The sequence below is a fragment of the Colletotrichum tamarilloi genome (assembly GCF_030869305.1).
Source record: "Colletotrichum tamarilloi strain Tom-12 chromosome Unknown Scaffold_16.1, whole genome shotgun sequence".
Classification (NCBI taxonomy): Eukaryota; Fungi; Ascomycota; class Sordariomycetes; order Glomerellales; family Glomerellaceae; genus Colletotrichum; species Colletotrichum tamarilloi.
In genome coordinates, this window is record NW_026849399.1 from 191,015 (window position 1) to 218,701 (window position 27,687).

Below are 27,687 nucleotides of genomic sequence, written 5' to 3' on the forward strand. Positions count from 1 at the left end.
CCCGGCGCAAATACGCTGCACAGCCCAACCTGGCCAACCTTTGGTGTCCCTTGTGGCTCTTGGGGGGCATTCGGGAAAGTGGACGGGCGACAGCTCCATCTCGAGGCCTGCCGCACCTTCTAGCACCCGTCTGGGTATTGCGTACTACGGAGTAGAATAACCAAACTATCGGGGCACCTTGCGGCTCTCTCTCCAGCTTCTTTTCAAGTAGATGGCTCCTTTTATTCTTTTCCCCTAAACATCCTCCTCCTCCTCCTCCTCCTCCTCCTCCTCCTCCTCCTTCTTCTTTCTTCTCGTCTTGCCCACCCTCCAGCGTTCTCCCCTGGCCCCGCCGTGTACACACCCGGCGACGCAGTATACACGCCAAGGAACATGTCTCGCCCGCGATAGTCATCCGCCTACACGTTTCGTCGCATCTGACACCGAACCCCACGTCGTGATCCTGTCTCCCGCCTCCCCCAACCTTGCGCTTGCTGTGCTCAAGGTTGTCTGCAGCCTTGGAACTTGGAACGCCTACCAAGTTCACTAGGTTCACGTGCTAAAACTTCAGCTTGCTTCAACCTAAAACCATACAGCTTGCTTATCAGGACAGCCTTCCCTTCGAGGCTTCCGCAGCTACCCCTGATCGTCTTTTGTCCAAAGCCCAGATTCTAGACTACTTGACTGCGTCGAATGCTATCCCATCTTCCTGAAAGCTGCAAGCTTCCGCTCTTTTGCCAACTAACATCAACCTTGCCTGGACTGCCGCCAAAAGTTGCTGGTTGAGTCGAAATATCCAAGATTCGAAACAAACTCCAGAACTCAAACGGTTCGAGCCGTCTTCACACACACCTACTGCGTAGTCAGCCCAATTATGGCGGAATTACCGGACGACAACGCGCCTTCGGGCCCTCCCTCGCCGATGAGTACGCGACGACCGAGATTCGACTCTCGGAGAAGCTCGGTCGGAGGAGAGCCGGATGAGCGCTCCCCTTTGCTTCTGGGTGGCGCAAGATCAAGAAGGCGTCTTCACCAATCCGGTCCGGAGAGCCCAAAGTATCTGACTCCGGGCCTGTCAAGAAATCATAGCACTGCCGGTATGTCGTTCCGATGTTTTCACATGCTGCGTCGGTATCAGGAAACCGAGAAACCAAAAAGGCTAACTTGCACCCTCGCTATCCCAGGGAGCATCAGAAGTTTACACCACAGTCGCAACCCGTCCTTGGGCCAACGCCTCTCACATGCCTTCTCCGACTTTCCCGATCCGATGAGCGAGTCGAAACGATCAATACAACCCAACGAGCGCGTATGGTACGATCAGTTTACATCCACCGACTGGGTCCATGATAATATCATCGATGCCCACCGAGTCAAGGCTCTGAAGATGCGCAACGACTTTCGGGGAAGGTTATATGCCATCTTCGACGCTTCACAAGGATGGATTCTGAGTGCGCTATGCGGTTTCATCGTCGCCCTCGTCGCCTACGTAGTCAACTTATCGGAAGCCACTGTCTTCGATTATAAGTACGGATATTGCGCGCGGGGCTGGTACATTAGCGAGAGAGTATGTTTTACTGCAACCAAAGACTTTTAGAAGACGCTAACGCTGTGTATAGAATTGCTGTCCGAAGCAAGGCCCTTGCGAAGATTGGCAAACATGGTCCGAGGTTTTGAGGTTTTGGCCATTTGGAGATGTAGGCACCGAATTCACCATCTATTTGGTTGGCTGCGTTAGCTTGGCAGGCATCGCCTGTGCCATGACTTTGACCACAAAGACCGTGGTACCCTCGGCATACCGGATGACGACGTTCGACGAAAACCTCGCGGCAGAGCTTGCGCCGTACGCAGACGATCCGACGAGCGACGAAAGCCCGACTCCCCCAGAGATCGTTGAGGCGATTGAGGCCGCTGTACCTCCTCCGATGGTGTATTACTCTGCTGCCGGGAGTGGGGTGGCCGAAGTGCGTGTCATTCTCAGTGGCTTTGTCCTGCACGGTTTCCTCGGTGTGAAAACCTTGGTAATCAAGTCTGCCGCTCTCATTCTCAGTGTGGCATCCGGCCTCAGCCTCGGCAAAGAAGGCCCCTACGTGCACATTGCTACCTGTATTGGAAACATTGCTTGCCGTCTCTTTTCCAAGTATGACAAGAATGATGCCAAGAGGCGCGAGGTGTTGTCTGCAGCTGCAGCTGCAGGTGTGGCCGTCGCTTTTGGCGCTCCTTTAGGAGGTGTTCTCTTCGGTCTCGAGGAAGTCTCGTATTTCTTCCCAGCGAAGACACTCTTCCGCACCTTCTTCTGCTGTATCGTAGCCGCACTATCGTTGAAGTTCCTCAACCCCTACGGCACACACAAGATTGTAATGTTCCAAGTCAAGTATGTGGCAGATTGGCACTACTTTGAGATCGTCTTCTATATCGTCATCGGCATCCTGGGTGGTGCTGCCGGTGCTCTTTTTATCAAAGCCTCTAAGCACTGGGCCAAATCATTCAGAAGGATCACTTTCATCAAGACGTATCCAATGCTCGAGGTACTTCTGGTTGCTGTCGTCACCGGTATCATGAGTTATTGGAACGTCCACACAAAGCAGCCTGTGGCCAAACTGATGCTTAACCTTGCAGCCCCATGTCACGACGGCTCCGGTCGCGAAGACTATGGCCTCTGCCCAACTGCTATGAAGGACATTCCACCTGTGCTCCTCAGCCTTTTCACTGCATTCCTTATCAAAGGTTTCTTGACGATCATCACGTTTGGCATTGTAAGTACGTCCATTTCCCAATTTGATCACCATTCTAATACCCTCTCAGAAAGTTCCTGCCGGTATATACGTTCCGTCCATGGTGGTCGGCGGTCTCATGGGCAGACTTGTCGGCCATGTGGTGCAGTACATGGTTCTGCTTTGGCCCGACTTTGGGTTGTGGGGGGCATGTGCCGCGAAGGAGGCGGGATCCTGCATTCAGCCGGGAGTATACGGTCTCATTGCTGCTGGATCAACCATGTGCGGTGTAACCCGACTCTCAGTTACACTTGCAGTCATTCTGTTCGAGCTTACCGGCAGCTTGGATTATGTTCTGCCATTCTCTCTGGCAATCCTGGTGGCCAAGTGGACTGCGGACGCCATTGAGCCGAACAGCATCTACGTAGGTTGCACAAATGCGTTGAGTTCGGGCGGCTACTGACTATGATAGGATCTCCTGACAAGCATGAACTCGTACCCCTTCTTGGACAACAAGCACAAGCCCATTTTCACTTCGGATCTTGCAGACATCGTTCCTCGTGTCCGACGTGAACGCGTCATTGACATCAGCGCCTCTCCAGTGGTGTCTGCAGTCAGCCTTCGCAGCAAGTTGCAGACCCTCCACAGAGCTGGAGAGATTGACGGAGGTCTTCCCATCATCCGGGATGGCATCCTTGTTGGCCTAATCCCCGCTCCAGACTTGGAATTTGCTCTCGATAACTTGGATGACGAGGCATCAAGCATGTGCTTGATGGCCCAAGTTGCAACCATTGAGGACTCTGATGATGATGATGGTGAGACGGACAAGACTGATTTTACTCCATACATCGACCCTGTAAGTGGCCATCGGACCTGGCGAGTGATATCGAGGCTAATTCTCGTCAACAGGCACCTGTGGCTTTGGACATGCGATCCCCTATGGATCTTGTTTACGAGTGTTTCGTCAAGCTCGGTCTGCGCTTCGTGTGTGTGCTGAAGAATGGACGTTATGCAGGAATGGTGCGTAATTTCTTGATTGTTTGACGAGGTCTTTTGGCTAATTCTATTTCAGGTACATAAGAAGAGCTTCGTGAGATACATGCGGGAGCTTGAGGAGAAGGAGGGCCATTGATCTGGTGTCCATTTCTGGAGCAACAAACCAGAAGTTTGGGCTCAATTCACCTTTGCATTATGTTTTTGCACCTTGCCAGCATTTTCACCTCCGACATGTTTGGATACATTGTCAGAGACGGAGGAAGTCTGTTTTAGTTTTTGCATACCGCCCATGTTTCGATACTTGCGGCTTAGCGTGCCTGGGTATGGCGTTCACATCATGTTTCTCTTTAAGATACTGTCTCCTAGAGCATTCCTGAATGGTCGACTGTGCTCGAACCTGGGTGTATAGCATTTTTTCTTTGGCTGGGAAAGAAGGACAGAATACTTGGGGAAAGGCTAGATTGATTATTGTGCACATAAAGAGTGTCGTCGCAACAAATGCACGAAAGTAACCACAGCAGACAGAGTCTCATTTCCCAATCTTTCGAGACCGCTTTGAGTGAGGTTTTGGTGAAGCGATATAATTGAACAGATGTGTCAGTTAACCGGCCAAAGCCCCCCGTAGGCCGGGCATTGGCCATTCCCGTCATCGAAGATAACCTTCGGCATCCGGCGCGCATCCTCTCGGCCGCCGAAGTGGAGTCCTTCAACCGGCTTCGGCCCGACCGGACCCAGCCCGGGCTTGTCGCCACCGGGCAGAACAATTGCACTGGAGCGGGAGGTTAATGCCAGTCCTGTCTTATGCGATTCATTCTACACTTTGGTCAAGTAGGCAACACACGCCGACGGCGAGAGGAGGGGCGAAATTCAATCTCTTAGTTTAGGTATGGCGCAAGAACCGGCAACCTTTCCCGGTTCCGGTTCTCCGGTCCCGTCATCGGTCGGTGGGCTTTTTGATTCGGCGAAGCGCTAAGGGTAGTCCCCAGATATTTGCCCCTGGTGGTGGAGATGTTCGTTTCCACCTTTGGGGGGGGGGGGTTTATTCTCCATTTCTTATCGAGGTATCTGTATCAATGGGGCTGGTGCTTATCGCCTGATCTTTGTGGTTTGCAATGCGACGGAATCACACCGAGGGTTTGGAGGGTGAATTGAGAGGATAACATCAGTACATCTGGGGGAAAGAGGGTTGATGTGGCGAAAAGTAGTTTGAGAATGTTTATGAGGCTGAAGATGCGCCAAAGACGGCATAAAGGACCAACTTGGAGGCGATTGCGCGCAAAGCGAACCGATTGGGCGAAATCTGGGGTACGTTCACCGCGGTAGCGCGCTTCCTCTGCCCAGGAGGAGAAGATACCTCCTGCACCCAAGCTCCAACAGAGTTTCGTCGTATCAGGATGAACATGGCCGAGCTTCCTGTAACTAACGCAAGCCACTTACACCTGCCGAATGTGTTGATTCTCTGAAAGAGCAAGTCTGCCCGAGTGTGAAGTTTCTCGGTTCTAAAAAGTGCCAACCTGCCTAAAGTGATAAGTCTGTGCCTATTCACGCCGTTTACGCGAGTTGCTGCTGGCTTTGCCGCAGGTTATCTACTACGGGAATAAGGTAAAGTACTTAGGGGAAGCGAGGAGAAGAGAAGGCGGTGGCGGCGTAAACGGCGTAAATTACCCCTCCAAACCAAGGCCCGTGTGTAAGGCAAGGTACCTCAGCAAGGCAGTGTGTCACTGCTATGTGTGTGTGAGGTCAGGCCCAAGGACCCCAGCTTTCAATCTGCCCCACATTTCCCTTGACTGGCACGTAATCTTGGCAGGTCTCCCCGTCATTGCATTCGCTGGGAGCTGAGAGACCTTGCTGTGCTTGCATTAGTTACCTTAGCTTCTTCCCCCCGCCAGCAAAAAGATACCAATCTTTCCGCAGTAGATAGGTGAGGTAGCTGAGGGAGTGGCGCTCGGTCTGGTCGTTGCGGTCAGGAAAGCCAAGGGCAAAGGTACCTTACCTTGACTCAACTCCAGGCCAGGGGACCAAAGCTCAAAACAAGACACATCCGTACTACATGCGCTACTGCGGCTGCTGCTACTATCTAAGGTGTATCCGTACTTGCTCTCCACCACCGGCAACGGCAACGCGGCGTCGAGTTACGTTAGATTATCCAAGTGATAAGCCGCTGCCACCCGTAATCTATAAACTTGGTCTTCCCCCTCCCCCGCCTCGTAGCACGTTGTTCACAGCTTTCCTTCTTCTCTTTGCTCATCTTTCTTTTGCGATTGACCAATTGATACCCCCCTCTCTTCTTTCCTGCCCCTCCGATATCGCACAAAGCTTCCAAGTCGCCATCGTCTCTGTACACACACCTCAGAGAAGCCGTCTCACTCTGTTGGTGACACGGCAACTGAGAGGAGCTTCAGCACTTGACTGAAGGAGAGAACTCGTATACATTCAAACACACAAAAACACATCAGACACAATGGCCCTCCTCAGAGCCTCCGCGTCCCTGGCGCGTCCTGCCGCCCGCGCGGCTCGCACACCCACCGCGCGCAGAGCATTCTGCCTCTCCGCCTCGCGCATGGCCGCCGCCCCGAGCCTGTTCGCCGGCGAGCCCTCCGGCCCGGCCCTCAAGACTGACATCCCCGGCCCCGCGTCCAAGAAGGCCACCGAGGACCTGCACAAGGTCTTTGATACCCGGAGCTTGAACATGCTCACCGACTACAAGAAGAGTTTGGGCAACTACATTGCCGACGCCGACGGCAACGTCCTCCTCGATGTGTAAGTGAAATCATGTAGAAAAAGACGGATGATAGCTATACGTGGGGTCAAAAGCTTACGAAATGTTGACAGCTACGCTCAAATCGCTTCCATCCCCCTGGGCTACAACAACCCGGCCCTCGCAAAGGTCGCCCAGACCCCCGAGATGGTCAACGCAATCATCAACCGCCCCGCCCTGGGCAACTTCCCCCCCGAAGACTGGGCCGAGGTCCTCCGCACCGGCATCCTCAAGGTGGCGCCCAAGGGTCTCGACCAGGTCTTCACCGCCATGGCCGGCTCCGACGCAAACGAGACTGCCTACAAGGCCGCCTTCATGTGGCGCCGCCAGCAGGAGCGCGGCGGCCCGGACGTCGAGTTCACCGCAGAGGAGACCTCCTCCGCCATGAACAACCAGTCCCCCGGCGCCTCCGACCTGTCCATCCTCTCCTTCAAGACGGGCTTCCACGGCCGCCTCTTCGGCTCCCTCTCCACCACCCGCTCCAAGCCCATCCACAAGCTCGACATCCCCGCCTTTGACTGGCCCCAGGCGACCTTCCCCTTGCTCAAGTACCCGCTCGAGGAGCATGTCGAGGAGAACGCCGCCGCCGAGAAGGCCGCCCTCGACGAGGTGGAGCACCTCATCAAGAACTACCACATCCCCCCCGCCGCCGTCATCGTCGAGCCCATCCAGTCCGAGGGCGGCGACAACCACGCCTCCCCCGCCTTCTTCCGCGGCCTCCGCGAGGTGACCAAGAAGCACAACGTCCTCCTCATCGTCGACGAGGTCCAGACCGGCGTCGGCGCCACCGGCAAGTTCTGGGCCCACGACCACTGGGACCTCCCCACCCCTCCCGACATGGTCACCTTCAGCAAAAAGGCCCAGACGGCAGGCTACTACTTCGGAAACCCCGAGCTGCGCCCCAACAAGCCCTACCGCCAGTTCAACACCTGGATGGGCGACCCGGCCCGCGCCATCCTCTTCCGCGCCATCGTCGACGAGATTGAGCGCCTCGACCTCGTCAACAACACCGCCCGCGTCGGCGACTACCTCTTCGGCAAGCTCGAGGGTCTGGCGAGCAAGTACCCCGGCCAATTCGCCAACCTCCGCGGAAAGGGCCAGGGCACCTTTATTGCCTTTGACAACCCGCGCCGCGACGAGTTCCTCAAGAAGGCAAAGGGTCTGGGCATCAACATTGGCGGATCGGGCGAGAGCGCCGTCCGTCTGAGGCCCATGCTCATCTTCCAGGAGCACCACGCTGATATCCTCATTGAGGCCTTGGAGAAGATTGTCAAGTCTTGGTAAAATAAAGAAAAAAGTCAGTAGGCTCGAGTAAAATGGTTGAAATGTGGCTCATGTTGTCTGGGTGTTTTTTTATGGAAGCATTATCTGCGATTGGGGGTTTCATCTGGTCAATATTATGATTTAGCGTATGAGTATTGGTCTCTGAACAAAACAAGTTCACAAGAGGACATTTTGAAAAGAAACGATTTCTACAATAATGCCAATCCTTCATAGTTCATAGCTTCCAAGACCGGCACTTGGCGGTCCGGTTTGTGTGACTCCCGCAAGATTTGCACGCCCATCCGAGCGGAAATGAGACCATGTATTCCAGGTCCTATCATATCGTACACTTCTCTGTCATGTCCAGTTCATGTACCTCGTCCAGTGGTTACACGTCTGTCTCCCCTGAACTCCTTGAACCAGATGAAAAAGGCAAATAACCACCTCTCACCGCCTTGTTCTGTCCACAGCAGGCATATGCAAAATAAAATTATAAAAAAAAGTCCGACAACGCCATAAGCTTTAGAAATACACACCCATTGTACCAGACAACTGCTGCACAGGATGGGCCAAAGAGGTCTTGTACTAAGCCGTCGCTGGCAAATCAAAGGCCGTACAACGGCCATGATGAGACTTTGCCTTTTCAGGCTGCGGTTTCGAAGGTATAGCAGTGGATGGATGGTTTCAAATCATCATCGCACCAGGCTCGTCAAGAACCGCTAACTCGCCAGCCCTTCTTGTTGTAAGTGGCCAATATTCGAGATGGCCTTTTCCTTTTGCGAATCTGACACATTTTCGTCCTCGTTGTAGGCGTCTCTGGGTATGTCATCAGATTGCTGGCGCGATGATTCACTTGGTGTTGACCGCCCAGACTCTGTCTTGGTTTGTTCGCCTGTGGAAGTGCCCTAGGGTGCGGATCAGGACTTTGAATCAACTCGCAAAACCATGTCCACTCACCAACTGTGTCCTGCCAAACGACTTTGGCCGACCTCGTCCTCGCCTTGTTGGCTCGTTGGCGGCCTCAGAAGGTGGACCGGGTGATAATCTGTACACGGCGAACTCTCCTGGTGTTGTTGGGCTTTCCCTAGCTATCGGCCGGGGCGCCGGCGCCAGAGGTGTAAGGTGCTGCGGCAGCAAAGGTCGTAGTTGTCTCGCCTTGTCCGCCCGTGATGGTCGACCTCGTTTCCGCGGGAGCGGCGCTTGCTGTTGTTGGCCGGGGCTTTGAGAGCCGTTGGTCACCCCGGCGATTTCCATGCCGGCGGGTCGCGGCTGTATGTTGGCAAGCTGCTGATTATGCAGCTGTGGAGGCGCTGGCAATAACGACGATACGGGCATCGAGCTTGAGTAGGATGCGAGGCCTTGAGTTGCTGAGGCCAAGGGTGGTAACTGCGCTGGTGGCTCCATAGGCGATGCGGCAGCCAAACGCTTTGGTGGCTGTTCGAGGAGGTCGTTCATGGACTTCCGCTTGAGGTCTGGCACCCGCATGGGACCTTGAAACATCTGCTCGGTGACCGCGAGACATTGTCCCATAGTGCGGCCTGTATGGTAAATGTCAGCATGAAACCTGGAGTTCGTCAAGGCTGACGATCCGTACCGCTGGGTAACTGCATCTTAAGCCAGTCTGGCTCGACATTGTGCGTTTTCAAAAACCCCACTAAGAGGCCAACATCTAGGCTGCTGTTCTTGATGGCTTCCGCGAGGATGAACCTCTGCCGTCGAGATGCGCGTCAGTGTCGATGGTCCGTAACTGGATGAAGACCTCCTGCTTACCTTTTCCTCCTCTGTAAAGGAGTAAGCCATCGCGAGAAGGGCTGGTAACTACCCGTACGGTTTTCATAAAAGAGAGAGATCTTGGACCGTAGAGGAGACGAGATAGGCATCTGCGACGCGGGGCTCTAACAAACGAGCGGATCGGCTATGCTAGCCGGTGGTGACGGGCGAAGAGTTACTGGGTAAACAACTATGGCAAGAGACAGGACGCAAAGCGCGCGTCCGGTGTCGACGGAGCCGGCACCGTCGACTAGAAGAGTCCTGTGACCAAGCAATCAACCTATATGGAAGGCAAGCGCGGCGGCGGAGAACAAAAGCTCGCGGCAAAGACGGAGAATAAGCGACGCCAGTATTCCTCTGGCACCGTTAGAAGAGAACGTCGACGGCTGCGTCTATAAAGACGAGACGCAATGAGAAGACAGAAACAGCTGGTGAAGAGGGAAGCGATCAGGCCGGCGCAAGCGCGCGTTCTCGACCTGAAGCCACCGTGAAGAAGGCCTCGCACCACAACGAAGTTGACGGGATGTTGGACGAGGCGCAATGAGGGGGGGTAACACAGCCTGGACAGGCCGTGTAGGAGGAAGTGGAGGCTTCGATTGTTTCGTTTGCTTCTGGGACCTAGGCCACTTTGCGACGAGGGCCTGCACGGCGCGCACTCGGGGACTGGCTGGTGCGACTAGGGTCGGGGTCGCATTCATCAGGCGTGTTTTGCGCGCGAGGGAGCCTGGGGGAAACAAGCGAGACAGGTTTGCCGAGAAGTCAGTTACGCGTTAGGCCTGTCTGGGAGACCTTCCAGGGTACTGGTTCTGTTGAATTTTGGTATCCGAATGGTAAGTTGGACCGGCTGCTCGCAGCAAGGTTTAAAGGTCGGAGAGTTGCAAGGTGTTAGTTCTAGTAGTTAGCCTCGACTCGAACGGCGGGCGAGGCGGGCACTGTTTGTGTTAAGATCCGTGATGACGAGAGGGGAGTGTATTCTGGTCAGTCGTGATTTCTGGGAAACCTTTCGAGGCAACGATATCATGCGCAAAATGGATTAACAATTCGTATCTCCAAAAGTGCCTTTGCCTTGTTGGATGACCCCAGTGTAGAGTTGCAGTGTCCGAGCGAGGGTGGCTGGGGAATGCCCGCAGATCTGTCGACTGATGGCGATGACTGTCAAAAAGACGGCAGGCTGCGGCTCATTCATTAGGGCCCCGTCTGGAATGAGCAAAGCCTAGACCGGCGGGGAGGAGTGCCTGCTTAGGTGACGAAGTCGAAGCCGAGATGGAGTGCAGAAGATCGAATAGGAACACAGGCCGATTTAGCGTTTCCGGGAGAATTGTCAAGGCCGCTTCGTCTTGGACGGTAAACCAACTCTTTCTCGCTCGCCAACCGTTGATGATGGACTATCGCTGCACCGCCAATCTAGTCGGAAGTTGACGCTAGACAGTGCGCACAGAGAGAGAGAGAGGGAGGTGGGTTGGGTTGGTGGGTGGTATGGATGCTGAAAGTTGGCGCAAGCTGCTTGTAGGTGCATACGAACAGTCGAGATTCCAGAGGCTAGAATCAGGTTGAGAGCGCAACGACAAAGTGGTGGTGTGGTGTGGTGTGGTGTGGGAGTCATCGTCCGCATCGGCTGCTCTTTGGGTGCGTCTTTGTCCATGTCAGGATGTCGTTGAGAAGCTCCTGTCTGCTTTTGTCATTGTCGCCGTCGCCGTCGCTGCCGCTGAATGCCTCTCGAAATCCTATACTACCCTATCTCGTCAGGGTTTCCCGTCCCTGGGCTGAGCTGTCTCTTGCGGCTGGCTTCTTTCGTCTTCCCCGGCAGTGGCTTTATTCCACGCGCCTCTCGCGCCTCCGATTCCGTCGCCGCTTTCTTGCTTTTTTGTCGGCAACCAACCGCATCCTTCTTGGCCATTTTCCCTGCGCATGTCTCACCAGTCCCCCAAAGTGGAAGAGGGTCCATTTGGTTGGCCGACAGGCACACCAAGAGGGCCTCAACTGGGCCTCTTTCGATCGCATTCGAGTTCGAGAACGGGGTCCGTCTCTCGTAATAGCTCGCAGGTTGATTCTCACTGGAGGCATCCGTAGCTACCCATCATATCACATATGACTGCATACGCTGTAGCTGTAGCTGTGCGCTGCGTTGCGTTGTGGGCTCTCCTCTTCCCTATGGTCGGTCTCCGATATGCAATCGACAGAGCATCCATCCCTGTCTCCCGCCCGTCCTGCACACATGCTTCGCTGCAGCACGGTCCCTCTGTCATGGTGCTAGTGGCCTAGCACTGGGCTGAGATGAGCCAGATGCAGGAGCGGTTCTCTGCGGAATGGGAGAGCAGCGTGCAGATGCACAAGTAGATGCAGTGCGATTCAAGGCTCTCCCTGGAGGTTGCGTCCGCTGGCCAATCCGGTGGATCGACATGGAGCGCCTGACTCTGGGTCGCTGCCACTTGCAGGACGTCATTGTCGTGGTGTTGGCCGAAAGCATGATACTCCCTGCTTGGTCATAATAAGAGACGTAAGCTTAAATGAGAAATAAAGTCGACCGTGAGGATATTCGTCAGCACTAGCCAACAGTTGTGATTATGTCTGCGAGTGTTGAGGTCAAGATAGAGAAATAAGTACCGTAGGAAACGTCGCTGCCATCGCCAGCGACTGACTTCAGTCCAGCGTGTATTCGATTCGGCGCCACGAGGAAGGTGTGCTTGAATTGGGATGCGCCGGCCCCTCCTTCCCTTCCCCACCAACTAGGTTCGGCGAGTGTTCCGTCAGCAGGCGCCGCTTCTCGTCGTTCCTTCCCATCTCCATCTCAAAGGCCGGCAGTGCGTCATCCCATTCTCCCCTTACAAAATGCGCGCCGTTTGCCCCCAACATTGGAACATCAGACGTCGTTTTTGACGACAAAGACAGCAAAGGAAAAAATAAAATAAGAAAATTGATCGACGTACGACCGAATAAGGATATCTGGGCATCCTAGTGCCCGCGACAAAGTGGCAGTTCAACGCCCTCATTGGCCGCAGCACACTCAGGCCCAGTCCAATGCCAACTCTGGCAGGAAACCACTGGATTCCCTTTACGCCAATCATGGACCAAAACCGGCATCCGAGCCAGCACAGGGCACGGGTTCGTCACATCGTTCCGCTGTCAGAGAGCCGCAGCAAAAGGCAGCGCCGCATCTCAGTGGGCAATGGACTGAGGGCTGAATTTCCCTCCCGCCGATTGCTGCGTGCGGCGCCGCGGCCCAATCTGTGACCCCAAGGCAAAGAATGTCGATGTATTCGTGGTGGGGCTGAATCAGCAAAAATCCCAAGATGCTTCACAACTTGCGCTCGATAACGATAACGACAATGACAACAATGATGAGGTCAGGTCGAATATGAGTCGGATTGGACAGGTCGACGGATTGGATTTCACTTTACTGGGTCGCTGCGTTCGTCCACCGCCTCTTTATACCTACTGCCCACCTTGGCCACTTCATCCGGCTTCAGCGACGTCTTTGCTGCACAATGAGCTGGCATCCTCCCACTGGAAGGCCCCACCCATGTACAACGCGTCCATGTAAATGGCTCCGCCGTTTCCAGATGGCAGCAAACTACCTAGGTCGGCTGTCACTAGCAGTCGAGCATGCCCGAAGCTGGGTACGGCCACTACATGCTGGCTCTTCCATGCAACGGCATCGTTGCCACACAGTGAGGTCTGCATCACATCGCTGGGTTTCGTGCATCATGTTGCTTCAAACTACCCTTACCCTTTAGCTCCTGCTCACATCTTCTCGGCAGCTCATAATCGGTACGCTAGCAACTCGTCGGGCTGCGCAGGTTGTACTCGACTAGTTGACCATCGGATGAGCATGGTTCAGTGGCAATGTTCTTCTATGGAGACGGCCTGGGTGGCTCGACTGTAGGTCCAAGTCGCCGATTCTGGGTCTCCTCCAAGATACATTTTGACTGAATTTTGGCTGATGCTCGATACCACATGGTGGTAGTAGTACCAGTAGAGGCGAATGAATATCTAGCGACTCACCGTCTCCGCATACCACCTGGTGCAGATAAGCCTCCGACCTAATCTGGTACTCTCAATGCCCAGGGGTGTTCCTTATGTATGTGGGATATAACAGAGACCAGGTGGATGCAAAGTGTCGGTGAGGAATAACCCAAAACTGAGTTTCCTGCTTGTAATGAACCCCAGCTTACGCATCAAATTGCCGATTGGTGCGCCTTTTCCGACCATACCGTCTCTCACCTTTGCCTTCTTTCATGTCTGTGTGGTTTCTACATTCTTTGGGCTGTATTTTGGGAAGATATCAAACTCTTTATGGCGGGTTTCCAACATGCGTCGGCTCGCCTACCCGCAAGGAATTGCGTTTTCCAGAGCGAGGAACAGGCCTATATACATGCAACATGTACGATTTCCAAGGTTATGAATGGGTACCGCCACTAGATATCTCTACAGGCGAGAACACAACTAACACAGTCTATATCACCTGGAGTTGGGATCGAAAAGCAACGCTCGGTGTGCTCTTTCGGAATAGCGCGTTGGGCAATTGGGCAATCATGAATTCATTGTGGCTTCAGTGACGTGGGACTCAACGAGAGAACTTGAAGCATCCCGTTCGTAAGTACCATTGTACTTCGTACCGGCTGGGGTCATATGGTGGGGTTTATTCAGACGCAGCCATTGGGCAGATCTCCCGCATGCTATTCCTGGGGAAGTTGCGATCGAATTTCAAAAGGCCAGGTCTCGGGGCTCGGCGGTAGATATGATCCGAACAATTTGCACCACCAGTCGGATCGGGGTGCTGGCCATGATTGACAATGGCTTACAGCTGTTGGCGGTGCTCCCAGGCTCAACCACAGGGAAGTGGCTAGGCTCTTAGACCCCAAGCCCAAGCGCGACGAGCTGAGTGGCTGCGCACCTTCGGAAACTGGTGCTGTGAGATAATCCTCGCCAGTGTCCGCCGTCCTTTGCGACTTCGTTCTGGATTCACTACAACTTTTTTTTTCCTTCTCCGGGCGCTCTGTCGGCCAAACCAACAGCCCTTCTCTGGCACATCATATATCACGCAGGAATTCAACAGCCCCAATTGTATCTCCGGCACGTCGAGCGACTGTTTGCAATGCCGAGAATCTCTGGCTCCAACTAGTAATCGCTTCACCACCCAACGCGCCGTCGCCGCCTCTCGCAACTCGTCCCCCCCGTTTTCTCTCTCGCCTTCCCGTTCCTTCTTTCCTTCCCCACCCAACACAACAGCTCTTGCCCCTACATGCGCACCGACTTGGCTAAATCGCAAATTGCTCATTTTCCACCTCTCGATTTTTCTCTGAGCATCCGTCGCTGCTCGAGGCTTTGGACGACACGAACCGCGAATACCGTCACACATCCCTCGTCTCGCGCGCTCGCCCTACCGAGGGTTCCCGCACTTTCTTGATGGAGGATGAAGCGCTGGCGACGGTGAAGATGGAGGAGGTAAAGATTGAGGATGGTGTCCCGCCAAATGGCGTCAACATGGAGCGAGATCCAAGCAGGACATCGGCGCAGAAGAGGAGCAACCAGGGGTCTCGCTCTGCTAGCATATCACCCAGTGAGGGCATGGTCAACAGCGAAGGCATCTCGACGCCAGGAGGCACGCAGCGACCGAAACTGTCACGCAAAGCATCGCAGAAGCCCGTCAAGCGCGAGTCGCCTCTATTCCACGATTTGCCAGACGTCACGGAGCAATCGTGCAGTACCTTCCAAGTCATACCCGATTGTCTGTATGGATCCAAGCACATGGGCTCGACCGACAACGATGCCCTCGATTGCGACTGCCGTTCTGAGTGGCGTAAGTTTCCCCGCCCTCCCTCGCTGCTGTGTGAAATCATCGCGAGCTCACTCCTCTAACTGAAATTCGCCTGTCTGCAGATGAAGGAAAAAATTTATCGTGCGGCGAAGACTCCGACTGCATCAACAGGGCGACGAAGATGGAGTGCCTCGCTGGCGCCGGCAACTGTGGTGATGGCTGCCAAAATCAGAGATTTCAGCGGAAGCAGTTCGCCGATGTTTCAGTGATCAAGACGGAGAAGAAGGGCTTCGGCCTCCGCGCCAACGTTGATATGCAGGCTAACGACTTCATTTTCGAGTACATTGGCGAGGTCATCAACGAGCCAACCTTTCGACGACGGATGATACAGTACGACGACGAGGGCATCAAGCATTTTTACTTCATGTCGCTGACCAAGCACGAATTCGTTGATGCGACAAAGAAGGGCAACCTGGGGCGCTTTTGCAACCACTCATGCAACCCGAATTGCTACGTCGACAAATGGGTCGTCGGAGAGAAGCTGCGCATGGGCATTTTCTCCTCACGCAAAATCAAAGCCGGTGAGGAGTTGGTGTTCAACTACAATGTTGACCGTTATGGGGCCGACCCCCAACCCTGCTACTGTGGCGAGTCGAATTGCACTGGATTCATTGGTGGCAAGACCCAAACCGAGCGGGCGACCAAGTTGCCCCTTACTACAGTGGAGGCGCTCGGCATTGACGACGGTGATGCCTGGGACACAGCGGTGGCCAAGAAGCCGCGCAAAAAGAAGCCTGAGGAAGACGACGAGGAGTACGTTAACAGCGTGCAGGCTAGAAGCCTCGACGATGATGATGCGCGCAAGGTCATGGCGACTCTGATGCAGTGCAAGGAGAAATGGATTGCTGTCAAGCTGTTGCAGCGCATTCAGCAGTGTGAGGATGAGCGGGTCATCCACTCCGTCATGCGCATGCATGCCTACCAAATTCTCAAGACAACGCTCAACACCTTTATCGACGACCACAACGTCGTTCTCCAAGCTCTCGATATTCTCGACAAGTTTCCGCGACTGACCCGAAACAAGATTGAGGGCTCAAAGATTGAAGCCACCATTGGTGTACTCACTCAGTCAGAACATGAGGAGGTCAGCGCGAAATCGAAGAAGCTGTTGGACGAGTGGTCCAAATTGGAGCTCGGTTACCGCATCGGGAAGCGAAAGTTTGACCCCAACACATCTGCCACGAACTCCTTCCAAGAGAGGCGCAACATGGATCGTGAAGAGGATATGACTGCAAAATCGACTCCTGACCCCCTTCAGAATGTCGAAATTCCCAAAGGACCTCGGAGCAACATTCCTCAACGCAACACACATTTCTTCAATGGCCCTCCACGCCAACGAAGACACCAGAACTTCAACGGTCATGGAGCATTACCACTCGGATGGTTCACAGCGACGGATCAGCGTGGGAACACGTACTTCTACAGCAAGAGTGGTGCTACAACCTGGCAACGTCCCACTAAGCCCGCTGACGCTCAAAAGGCGACGCCCAAGGCGTTGCAAGAGCAGCAGCTGCTTAAGAACATTATCGACCAAGTCACCAAGGAGCAAACCCCCAGACCTTCGGCATCACAGACACCTCAACGCGCAGAGACTCCCGTTCAGGAGAATAAGCAGGAAAAGTGGCGCTCTCTTAGCATCGACAAACAGATGAAGATCTATGAGAACACGGTATGTATAACTTCGTTTGAGCTCCTAGTCACATGCTAATGTTCTCTGCAGCTCTTCCCCCACGTCAAGTATGTCGTCGATAAGTACAGACACAAGCTTCCCAAGGACGATCTAAAGCGACTCGGCAAGGATGTCTGCAAGAAACTTGTCTCCTCCGACTACAAGCGCAATCGGATCCAAGACCCCACGACTCCACTTGATCAGAAGCAGGCTAGAAAAGTTAAGGCGTACGTGAAGGACTTCTTGGACAAGGCTATTGTGAAGTTCAGACATCTCGAGAAGGAGAAGGCGATTCCCGAAGGCGACATAAAAAAGTCAAAGGACCCTGCCACTTCGACCAACGAGGAGATTGATTCACCAGCCGACGAAGTTGTGCTGTCCGACAATGAGGACGGCGGATCGATGGGTAGTCCTGAGCGCAAACGCAAGCGTGAGGAGGAGGCAGCTGAGTCCCGAACCCTGACTCCCTCAGACGAACCATCTGTGAAGCGTCTGAGAGAGTTTGACGCGGATGGTGCAACACCACCGCCTCCACCCCCGCCGCCTCCTGCTGATCCGGCACCTACTGCTACCCCTGAGGAGCCGCTGTCAGAAGAACAAAGGGCTCTGAAGGAGCAGGAGGAGGCTCTCATGCGAGAGAACGAGGAGTCTGAACGCCTGGAAGAAGAAGAGCTTACCAAAGCTATGGATATTGGAAGCACCCTGAATGGCCACCCTCCGGTAAATGGGGTAGGAGCTGTCGATGAGTCCGCCATTGCCAACACCGGCAATGAAGTGGCTCGGCAGCAAGAGGTTATGGGTCACTAGACAAAGCCACGACACAACGCCTACCTCAGGCTTGGGACGTTGTCCTTGGAAGCTAGGGATACCCAGATTGTGCGACTTTCCAACGGAGGTGGGGCGTCAACTAAGTGAACAAGCCGAAGTGAAGGGAACTCTCTCGGCCTTGTATGTATAAGCAGGCATGTTGCATTTTTCTCGTTCTGGGAGGGAACCAGCAGACCCCCACCCAAACAAAACAAAGGATCTCTCAGATACTTTGGTTTTGTTTAGGGTGTTTTGTTACGATTATAATGTGGATATTTTCGGTCATCGACAAGAAAAAGAACTGGTCGTGGCCAAGTGAAAAAGCTGTACCTAGGTCATTGTGTCGATTTTTTTCTTCTTTCTTTTTTTCTTCACCGACACCAAGCCTATGTTGGCTTTTGGGTGGAGTGGGAAGTATGGGAATAGGGCAGCATGGCATCATCCCCGATGGCGGGCGGGCATTGGGTTCCGTTTTTTTTTCAACGAGATTTGGGCACCGTGACGACAAAAAGTCATACCAGGCAATTGGCGTTTTTGTACAAAAGGAAAAAAGGCAGCTAAGAAACATAACTTGAACTAGTAGTAATGGATGTGAATGGAGACCTCGACATTGAAGAATCACGTTTTCTAGTGTATGTTGCAAAGTGACATCTATTCACATTGAGGTCAGGAAAGATGGGGGGCATAAAATGGATATGAACACCAAAGTTATTGCTATTTACCCTTTCTCTCCCTTTGATTCAGAGTGCCTCGAGGCTTCCATTTTGCTTTTATAAACCAGATAACTTTCCCCCCTATTCTCGAAGACCGACTTGACCATCCCATGATGAACGCCACGCCATATATGCCAAGTGCGAGATGCCAATGGGCGACGTAGTAGGCCCGATACCATATATCCTCTCCTTCTGGACTTGGGCTTGCGCCTCTCTACCCAAGGGGGTTTAATCCTCACCGTCCTGAGGATCCAAGGGGAGTCGAGGTGGGTGAGAAACAAAAGCGAATCCCCAAATGTTGAGTTGCCTGTGGCTTTATATAGGGCCACCAAATTGGAACTCTCCTTCTCTGCCGATCCCAGGCATCCACCTTCCTCCACTAGGCCAGATACACTTCAGACGCTGCTCATGCCTTCCTTCTGCACTTTCATCACGCCTGAAGCGATTCGTCCACGGTCTCTCTCTACTGCCAGACAAAACGTAGTCAGTTCCTCCTCTGATCTTCCATTCTTAGTCGATTACTGCCCGACCCATCCCCCCGTATCATCAAAGGGCTCCTCCATCTCCACCTCAGAAACCTCATCCTCACTATCACTCTCCTCCCCACCGCGCTTCCTCTTCTTCTTCTGGGAGGGCTGCACCTCGGGCGCCTCGTCCTTGCGCATAAACACAAAACTCCGCGCCGCCCTCTCCTCCCCCTTCCACGCCGCCCCGCTCGCCTCCCCCGTCTTCTTCTCCCGTATCACACCCGCCGTCCGCGCGTGCTTGTAACCCGGGTACGCGCGGGAATGAAACTTGAAGCTCTCCAGCGCCTGTAAGCCCGCGTGGCGGCCGAGATCCTTAACGTTCCAAAGCGTGTAGGGGTCGCCCTCGAATAGGGTCACGACGATGGTGCCCTTGGGCGCCAGGCTGGGGAGGGCCGAGGTGAAGAAGGCGACGAGGAGCTCCTGGTTGTAGCGGACTTGACGGTTGCGGTCGGTGGATTTGCCGCCGACGTGGGGGAAGTTGAAGAGGATGCGGTTGAAGATGCCCGTCTTTGTCGGGGCCGACATGTGGAAGCCGCGGTGGTTCGGGGCAGATTTGCGGGTGAAGGGTTTCATGGAGCGGGCGTCGATGTTGTAGAGGACCCTATTGTTGTTCTGGACGGGGGGTTTGTATTTCTCATCATCGTCTTCATCGATTTCCTCCTCCTCCTCTTCCTCTTCTGCTTCTGGTGACTCGGCCTCGGTGGGTTCCTTGCCGTCGTTCTCGTCGTCCTCGGCGTCGTCCTCGGCATCGCCCTCGCCCTCGCTCTTTGCTGCTTTTGACTTGGTAGGTTTTGTGGTAGCGGCGGTCCCGTTGATCTGCGCAATGTTCTCCGCGGCCTGGGGGTACTTCTCCAGCAGCTCCCGCTCGTTCTTCTCGAGGACCGTCGCAGTCAGGTTACGGCAGCCATGGTGTGTTGCAAGACTCGCTGCGAAGCTGAGGTCGCCCTCGCCGATCAGCAGGATGGTGTCTTCCTTGGAGAACGGTATCACAGGCTCCTGGTTCTGGTGGTACTGCTGTTGCGCCTTCTTCTTCTTGGCGTCGCTCTCGAGGGCTTGGGCGCTCTTTGGGTTCTTCTTCTTGTTGTTGTTCTTGCCATTGTTGTTTTGCGGTGCGCCTCCCGTCTTCTTCTTCACCGTGTCCACGAAGTGGCTCTTGTGGTTTATCGACCCGAGCTTCCGCTTCTTGGCCATGATGGGTAAGGGGTTGTGAGAGAAAGGCTGGTGGCTCGGCAGGGGAGGTATGCGGCGCAATGGGTGGCCGGGTTCACGGTCCGGGCCGTTTCTTGGTGTTCGTGGACTGGGTTAGGTTTTTCGAGGTGACGTCCGGCGTACGGCGTGTATCGCGGTGCAAAGTGGGATGTGGTGGTCGGCGGCGGTGCTGTTGGTACCCGTGTCGGCGCCGGGGGGTGGGAAGGGTGTGTAAGGTATGTACCCCACGCTCTGGTTGTACCGCGAGCGAGAAACTTTTTTTTTTGGCCCTGCTCTTCCCGGGGCCCTCTTTCTGCCGTATCTTTTGACTTTTTTGCGACGCTACGGCGGTGAGCACACATGGCGCTCTCCGGCGGCTCGGGAATAGACGAGGTTCAGCCGTGGAACGCTTCGCTTTTTTTTCAAGCTCGTCAAGTGTCAGTGGCCTCCTTAGAAACCGACCCCTAGTACGGGGGAGTGGATTGGGCGACACCGGGTTATGGATAACCACAGGGGGGGCGGATGAGAAAGAGGGCGGCGGGAGACGGGACCTGAGAAGGTATCTGGTACATTTGGTGCGCGGGAGGAAGAGTGTGCTGTTCAGGCGCCAGGGGACTCGTGGGCCATGCGCACCCCGGGCGTGCGTCGTGAGATGGATCTTCAAGTTTGCAGGTGCTGCAGGGAGGAGCGGGCGAGGAGCTGACTGCCTCGGATCTATCGAACTTGGAAGACACCTCGTCGTACTTCATGGCAGTATTGCTCTTGATAGCACTGAGGGCTGGCCCGGACCCATCTCTGTGCGATCTATTGAACTCATTGCTTTTGGATGCATGTTTTGGGGTGAGGTGTCTGATGGTGGTTGTTGTTCGTCCCTTCTTCTTAGCGTGGCCCTTATTAGCTAAGTGGGCCGATACTTGGATGAATGAGGCTTACCTGGCACTCCCGAACCTTGAGCAACTGGCGGCTTGCTGTGTACGGAGTACGAATAGTAGGTATCGCAGACGTAAGGGAGGCGAGCATGCCAGTACTATGATTGTGTACAACCCTCCAGAAGAGGACTACTATCATTTGCTGGTCGCCATAAGATCGTGGGTAACGGAGCGCGTATAGAACAACCGCGTGCTTGCTTCAATATCTACGTAATTGAATTTCGTTTATTGTTGCATCATGCCCAGAACACTCGTCGGTGAGCCAGCCATACCAGCCACAGAACAACAACACAAAGCTGCACCTCAACGGGTCCTGGAAAAGAACTTGCAGCCGTCCGGCTGGAGCTCGGGATCTGGTTCAACAACAGGCCCACCCGGACGGGACCAGGACCTGTAAAAGTCGCCCCGTCCGACAGGCTGTCCGACTCGTCCGAACAGCCTGAGGTACCCGAGATTGAGGCAAAAATATCTGCTTTGCCCAGTTTGATAGAGACGACACTGCTCAGAAACAGTATGAAAAATCTATACCAATGGAATATGTGTGGACCAAGGAAGATGAGCGTATGAAAAATACTCTTTATGTTTGTTGCGCTTTTATCCAATGTCGGATGGCATTTACAAAGCGGCTTCGTCATTTAATCATATTTAGAGCCACTTGGATTGGGTCAGGCAGGAAGGAGACGCACATGGTTGATAAGGAGCAGAAGTCGGGGGCCGACCGACCCCATTGCTGTCATCTCCAGGTCGTCGTCGTCGTGATGTCGGACGCGCTTGAGAAATGCTGATCCTGCTCAGAATGACCGGCTGGACGTTTGGGAGAAGCGGACAAGAAGGCACGCCTCGGTCTATGGATATTTGTGTACGCACAGAGTAGGTAATCATACACGTTCAGAAAAGCCAGCACACATTGGGAACACAAACGCAGAAACAGGCAGCCATATGAGCAAGGTAGGTATTCACCGGTGCAAGCAGGTTCTGTTAGTTGGGACAGTGAGACCGCAGGCATTCATCATTGCTCAAAGATGCAATTCTGGCATGCTCGCCTGTTGGCCTGGCAAGTCGCAAATGCCCGTTACGAAGACCCGAGCGAGCCAGCTCTTAGAAAAAAGGCTTACACTCAGATACGCGCAAGGCACAGAGTGAGGTACGCGGTAAAGTACATGACAGCACCATGGACGGCCAGATGGCAGAATCGTAATGTACCGGGTACCTCTTGCCCTTTTTTGCCAACAGGGGTAGAAGGCTATTTCCGGTCGTCGGATTTTCTGGGTCTCCGGACGAATCAGGGCGCGGCAAATCGTGCCTACTCCTACCAGATCGGTGTAAGTGTGTGCAGCACAGTGCTGGGCTGGGCCTTGCCTTCCGCCTCGCTGTAGCAGGGTGGTCACGTCTGTTCCTGCCTCTGCTGCGCTCCGCCTGGTATTATTTGCAAAAGGCAGGAAGGGGAAAAAAGCGAAGCAATCTTCGTTCCACGCTCGCAATTCAACGCCTCATTCACGCTGGCTCACTCTTACAGCCATCTCTGCGCCCGAGTCTCATCTTCACCCTGAACCCATTTATCCCCCTCTCAAGCTGGTCTCTCATTGAGGAATTCCGCTCGCTGCAGAGAGAGGCCAGCCGGCTGTCATTTTCTTAGCCCACACCACTACCATCCCCGTCCAACCCACACACCTTGGTCCTGTTCTCCGAACAGCCAACAACCTACAGACATCTTCAAGTCAAAGCACTTTCTTGACCCCGAGCAATCGCGCCTGCTCACATCTTTTCTGAGATTGACCGAGAATTCTTCGGCCGCTTCATATCTCAGTTTTCCAACCCGTACCGCGCCCCTTACCTAACTCTACCCATCTCACAGACGCCCCCATCTCATTACACCATACCCGCTCTCACTTTTGCCTCCACATACCCCCATTTCCCCCGTCTTCACGTCTCTTTCATGAACGGCCATCGCCATCATGTCAGACGTTGAGACACCGGAGCAGTCTTTTTCGACTCCGACGCCTCAGCTTACCCCCAAGGCCAAGGGCCGCGGTAGAGGCCGGGGCAGAAAAGCTGTCGCGCCTAAGAAGGAGCCTCCCAAACCCGTAGCCACAGCCGGCACTGGTCGACGCGGCCGCTTCAAGCAGTTCTCAGACGACAAAGTCCAGGCAAATTATGAACGGCAACGCGAGCTCAAGGCACAGTACGCGGCTCTCGCTAATGCCGTGAAGCCAGCGCTACAAGATCTGGCATCGCGCTCTATCGACACACTCACAAATGACAAGGACTACCACAAAACGGTGCCGGAATTCAAAGTCATCGAGGACAATCTCGGCGCTCGCTTTGAAAGATCCCTCCTTTACTTGGAGAACAAACTGGCGACTGCCGCCAGAACCGTCTTCAAGTCCAAACATGCCAAGCTCGGCGCCGTTCGCGATATTTTCAAGGTTCGTGAGGCCCCGACTGATATGTCATATTTTTTTCCCTCTCCCCTGGTCCTCTGCTAACGTCACCCGCGGCATTAGAACGGAGTTGAAGATGCGGAAGACAGATTTTTGGATGCGCAGCTTCATCGCCTCAACCTTCTGGAATACCTTCATGATCATGGTCTTCCTGTTGACGTAAGTTCATTCTGTTCTTCATTCTATTTTTTTCTGCGTATCTCGGTTATTCACACTGGCCTCAGCTCGTCGATGCCGGCTGGAATTATAAGCAAATTTCGGACAAGGAAGCCCAAGAATTCGGCCTCTATGAAGTCTACGTTGACGGAGCGCTCGTTCCCTATCCTCAACTCGTCGAAGGCACCGAAGCCCATGCCCTGAGACAGGCTGCTTGGGCGGAGCCACAGACGGCGAAGGAGACTTTGGCGCCGCCTTCCGCGGCAGCGACTGGAGGACGAATCAGCAAGCGCAAAGCCAACCAACAACCAGATGGCCAGCCGGCCTCCAAGAGGTCTGCTGCCGATGTCGCGCCCGTCCGCCACATTGCTGGTATCATGTCGGCTCAGCATGCTCCCATTGAAGACGAATCGAATGAGAGCACGCCGGTACCTGAGGGTCCGTTGACGGCTGACCAGAGAGAGCCCGCCTTGCCAGCAAAGGCTTCAGAGCCAGATGAATACGGTTGCAGACAAGTCAATCGGCCGACAGCCAAGAATGGAGCGAGTATCGCGAATCGCCTCATTGTTCCTCCATCGTTCCAGTTCGACGACGACGAGATTGGATTCCGTGATTCCACCAACTCCCCTAGGCATGGAGCCACGCTCGCTAAGCGTGGAAAGTATCTCGGCAAGCCAAACTCGAACACCTGGCACTTTGATCCTCTGCTTGCTCGTTGGGATGCTAGAGACCTCGACGAAGAAGACTACGACTTGGAACTTGTCCAGAAGCACGGCACTCATCCCCGATTGGGCTGCTTCCTGCCCACGAGCAAAAATGACTCTGAGCCGCCAAAGCCAGAAGCAGAGCCGATGCATCCTACTGTTTTCCTTACTCCCTCAGGCAAGACCATCCACGCATCTCGTGTCGTCCCCGTTGCAAAGGTCGAGATTGCTCTAGCCGACAAGCCATACTCGGAAAGAATGGGTGCGATTCTCTCTTCCATCTGTGAAAAGGAAGACATCTCTCCCGAAGACATTGAGGGACCTGAGCTTAAGGCTCTGAAGGAAATCTCTGAAGAGTATGCCGAGCAAAGACTCATCGCCGAGTCTATCAAGGAGTCCGAGCCCGCGAGTCTGGAGGATACGCCTGCCACTTCGCCCCTCCCTATGAACGACTCTGCCCTCAACATTGCTGGGTTGGAGGAGCTCGTCGTGGCTGCGGAAGCCGTCGAGGCGGAGGCCAAGGTCTTGGGATCTGTCGAAGAGAATCCGGTGATCCTGCCCGCTCCGACCCCAGTCAGGCCTGCTACCCGTGCTTATGACGCTATTCGCGACATATTTGGAGGGTCCGAATCAGCTGCCGTTGAGCCTCCAGCTCCCGTCCTGGTGCCGGAGCCTATTGACACTACTGCGCTCGCAATCCTCGCAGATGCGTCTACTTCCACCTACCCTCCCCAGCCCGTCGACCTTGTCATGGCCGATGCTCCCATCAGCCAACCCATTCCAGTTGACGGTCCTCCACCTCCCCATTCCCATCATCATCACATCGACTCTGGTTATGTGGTTCAGCCCATTCCCGCTGAGTTCCGCATCCAGGCTGCACCTTCAAACGATAGTGTCGGCTGGATTGAACCACGAATCGCTTCACCAGGTGTCGACGGTCGGATTCACCAATCTATCGAAACTCCGTCGATGAGAGATCCGTACTCGAACCAATTACCCCCTGCTCGACCAGTCGAGATGTCTCAAATGAGGTCCTCGATTGACGCCACCAATGATACCCGCCGGCACTCCATGTACCACGAGCACAGCGCTCCTTCGGCCTACAACGAGCAGCACTTGCCTCATCCGCATAACCAGCAACACCTGCCGCAAGCAGACCCCATGATCGACCCGCGTCTTTACTCTGCACCGATGGACGCGTCGGCCGCACATCATGAATATCAACAACAGGCTTACGGTCAGAGCCAGCAGGGCTACCAATTGCCCAGCATGCCTATGCAAGGAGGACCCATGGCACAAGCCTCTCCCCAGCTGCAACAATCTGGCTCCACATCTCGTATGCCATTCACGAACCCTTCTCAGGACAGGAGCTCGCCGCTTCCGCCCTTGCGACCGTCCCGTGGCCGCAAGAGTGCTCCCGCTGCACCAGAGCAGGGTGTTCAGATCGAGCAACATCAAATTCAGCAGCAGCAACAGCAACAGCAGCAGCAACAACAGCCGCCGCCGCCACCTTATATGAGCACCAATAGCGGCTCGTTCTACCCCCCTGGTCCACCCAGGCCATACCACAATGGATACACACAGGAGCAGCCAGGTTTGCCGCCCATGATGAGCCAGTACCCACCCTACACAGGCTCGCAACCTCCACCACCACCTTTGCAGCAGCAGCAACAGCAGCAACCGCCGCCTTATGGACATCCAGGCATGTCTCCCACTTACTCATCCATTGCCCCGGCACAAAGCCCTCCGAATCTTCAGTTCGTTCCGCAGCAACCCGGCGAACCGTCTAGAAGCCGGGCTGGAAGTGGCTCATCGACTCCAAGTGCACAGGGAAACAGCAAATACCCCAAGCTGGCCCCCGCCCCCCTGCCTGCTCACAGAGTAGGCTGGCCTCAAGGCCCTGAACTGCGAACCGTTCAGTATGACTACAAGGAAAACATCAAAGACTATGCGCCTACGGAACCCCCTCCGCGTCGCGGCCCTGTCCAAATTCGGGGATGGAACATAAATAATAATAGGATCCAGCGCCAGAAGACAGATGAGAACGGCGACGAGCGACGCGGGTCCCGCTAGGAGCAGATTCTCACGTTGCCAGAGCTGAACCCAAGTAAGGAAGGTTTAACAGGCGCGGGAGTGAAGAAGCCGGCTGTCAAGAAGCCAGCCGCTAAGAAGACAGCTGCCAGGAAGACGACTACGAAGAAGGCGGTCGCTAAGAAGACGACTGCCAATAAGCCAGGTCCCAAGACAACCTGAATGGAATCCGAGAATCGTGTCACAAGCGGATCGGAACAAGCGAAAAGAGCATGTATTATTATCACATCACTTTGGACATTGGTCTTCCACATATGAAGTCCTTTGTTCGCGTCATCCGTATGCGGATGAAAGACACAGAGAAAGAGAGAGAGAGGGCTGGGCTGAAAAGCCAGGTGGAGAAGCTCATTGAATGAAATGAGAGCTAGGGCCGAGAAGCCGGGGTCAATAGTGCCTCAGCATATTTGGAATGATAATGAATACGAAAAGAAGAATTGGTTTTGAGAAGGATGCTGCTGAGCGTTGCTTGTGAAGTGAAGTCATGGTTCATCTAGTTTCCGCGTTATCTCGTGCGGCCCAGTAAGTGATGTTGCCTCATGGACGCTTCATATCCGCCAAGAAGCAGAGTGGTACCAAATGCTTTGGTCACTAATCGAAGGTGAGCTCGTCGATTGCTTAGAGGCAAAATCGGAGAGCTACTATAAGTCTGTGTTTGTTTCTTGCTATTAATTTGGATTAGCTCATATGTTACTCTCAAGATTATTATACATACCTGACAGACGAAGTCGAGAAGTAGCTTAGAGAGACGTTTCTTATCGTCCATACATAGAGAGAGAGAACACACAGCTGCTTGTTTGCTCACTCGAAAGGCCTTATTCACACTTCTCATAGAACTTCGCATAATCACGGCAGCCTTGCATGCCAGGAGAAAGCGGCATTGCTTGGAGTTCGCGAGGTCATTGAGGGAGGAACCGGAGTCACAGTTCTGAAAGTTTCATAAAGTTTCATAAAGTTTCATAAAGTTTCAACAGAACAGCATAATGCAAATGGAGCGTGAGCCTCTTCAATTTTGTGTTCTGATTACAGTGTATCTGATATTACATGTATCCGAGCCATTTTTATTTTTTCCGCACCGGCGAAAAGGGATGTTCAGGACGAATTTTCTCTGCCATCATCGCCGACCCCTCGCGAGAAACTGTTATACACATACACACAACCGCAAATGTC

General features: G+C 54.1%; 9 protein-coding genes across 9 annotated transcripts; 4 read left to right on the top strand and 5 right to left on the bottom strand.

Annotated features, from left to right (window-relative positions):
* Window positions 1–754: 754 nt before the first annotated feature.
* Window positions 755–3,822, top strand: CTAM01_05995 (voltage gated chloride channel; the record flags this gene model as incomplete). Its single annotated transcript, XM_060522025.1, has 7 exons — window positions 755–1,076; window positions 1,164–1,543; window positions 1,596–2,732; window positions 2,782–3,114; window positions 3,163–3,546; window positions 3,600–3,710; window positions 3,763–3,822. Coding segments are annotated over 7 exons (2,727 nt in total), but the record flags the coding sequence as incomplete, so codon positions are not given.
* Window positions 3,823–6,147: 2,325 nt separating this feature from the next.
* CTAM01_05996 (4-aminobutyrate aminotransferase) lies at window positions 6,148–7,728 on the top strand (the record flags this gene model as incomplete). Its single annotated transcript, XM_060522026.1, has 2 exons — window positions 6,148–6,446; window positions 6,519–7,728. The coding sequence occupies 2 exons, from the start codon at window positions 6,148–6,150 to the stop codon at window positions 7,726–7,728; spliced, it is 1,509 nt and encodes a 502-aa protein (XP_060383216.1).
* A 698-nt stretch (window positions 7,729–8,426) lies between these two features.
* CTAM01_05997 (uncharacterized protein) lies at window positions 8,427–9,507 on the bottom strand (the record flags this gene model as incomplete). Its single annotated transcript, XM_060522027.1, has 4 exons — window positions 8,427–8,612; window positions 8,665–9,245; window positions 9,302–9,416; window positions 9,478–9,507. The coding sequence occupies 4 exons, from the start codon at window positions 9,505–9,507 to the stop codon at window positions 8,427–8,429; spliced, it is 912 nt and encodes a 303-aa protein (XP_060383217.1).
* Window positions 9,508–11,719: 2,212 nt separating this feature from the next.
* On the bottom strand, window positions 11,720–11,944 carry CTAM01_05998 (uncharacterized protein; the record flags this gene model as incomplete). The annotated part of the gene is made up of 1 exon (XM_060522028.1): window positions 11,720–11,944. The coding sequence occupies one exon, from the start codon at window positions 11,942–11,944 to the stop codon at window positions 11,720–11,722; it is 225 nt and encodes a 74-aa protein (XP_060383218.1).
* A 2,339-nt stretch (window positions 11,945–14,283) lies between these two features.
* On the top strand, window positions 14,284–17,771 carry CTAM01_05999 (SET domain-containing protein; the record flags this gene model as incomplete). Its single annotated transcript, XM_060522029.1, has 4 exons — window positions 14,284–14,388; window positions 14,782–15,277; window positions 15,358–16,964; window positions 17,016–17,771. Coding segments are annotated over 4 exons (2,964 nt in total), but the record flags the coding sequence as incomplete, so codon positions are not given.
* A 1,231-nt stretch (window positions 17,772–19,002) lies between these two features.
* On the bottom strand, window positions 19,003–20,202 carry CTAM01_06000 (uncharacterized protein; the record flags this gene model as incomplete). Its single annotated transcript, XM_060522030.1, has 1 exon — window positions 19,003–20,202. The coding sequence occupies one exon, from the start codon at window positions 20,200–20,202 to the stop codon at window positions 19,003–19,005; it is 1,200 nt and encodes a 399-aa protein (XP_060383220.1).
* Window positions 20,203–20,696: 494 nt separating this feature from the next.
* CTAM01_06001 (uncharacterized protein) lies at window positions 20,697–20,948 on the bottom strand (the record flags this gene model as incomplete). Its single annotated transcript, XM_060522031.1, has 1 exon — window positions 20,697–20,948. One exon carries the CDS (start codon window positions 20,946–20,948, stop codon window positions 20,697–20,699), a length of 252 nt encoding a protein of 83 aa, XP_060383221.1.
* Window positions 20,949–21,364: 416 nt separating this feature from the next.
* Window positions 21,365–21,763, bottom strand: CTAM01_06002 (uncharacterized protein; the record flags this gene model as incomplete). The annotated part of the gene is made up of 1 exon (XM_060522032.1): window positions 21,365–21,763. One exon carries the CDS (start codon window positions 21,761–21,763, stop codon window positions 21,365–21,367), a length of 399 nt encoding a protein of 132 aa, XP_060383222.1.
* A 1,320-nt stretch (window positions 21,764–23,083) lies between these two features.
* CTAM01_06003 (uncharacterized protein) lies at window positions 23,084–26,502 on the top strand (the record flags this gene model as incomplete). The annotated part of the gene is made up of 3 exons (XM_060522033.1): window positions 23,084–23,554; window positions 23,633–23,728; window positions 23,794–26,502. The coding sequence occupies 3 exons, from the start codon at window positions 23,084–23,086 to the stop codon at window positions 26,500–26,502; spliced, it is 3,276 nt and encodes a 1,091-aa protein (XP_060383223.1).
* Between the last annotated feature and the right edge of the window lie 1,185 nt (window positions 26,503–27,687).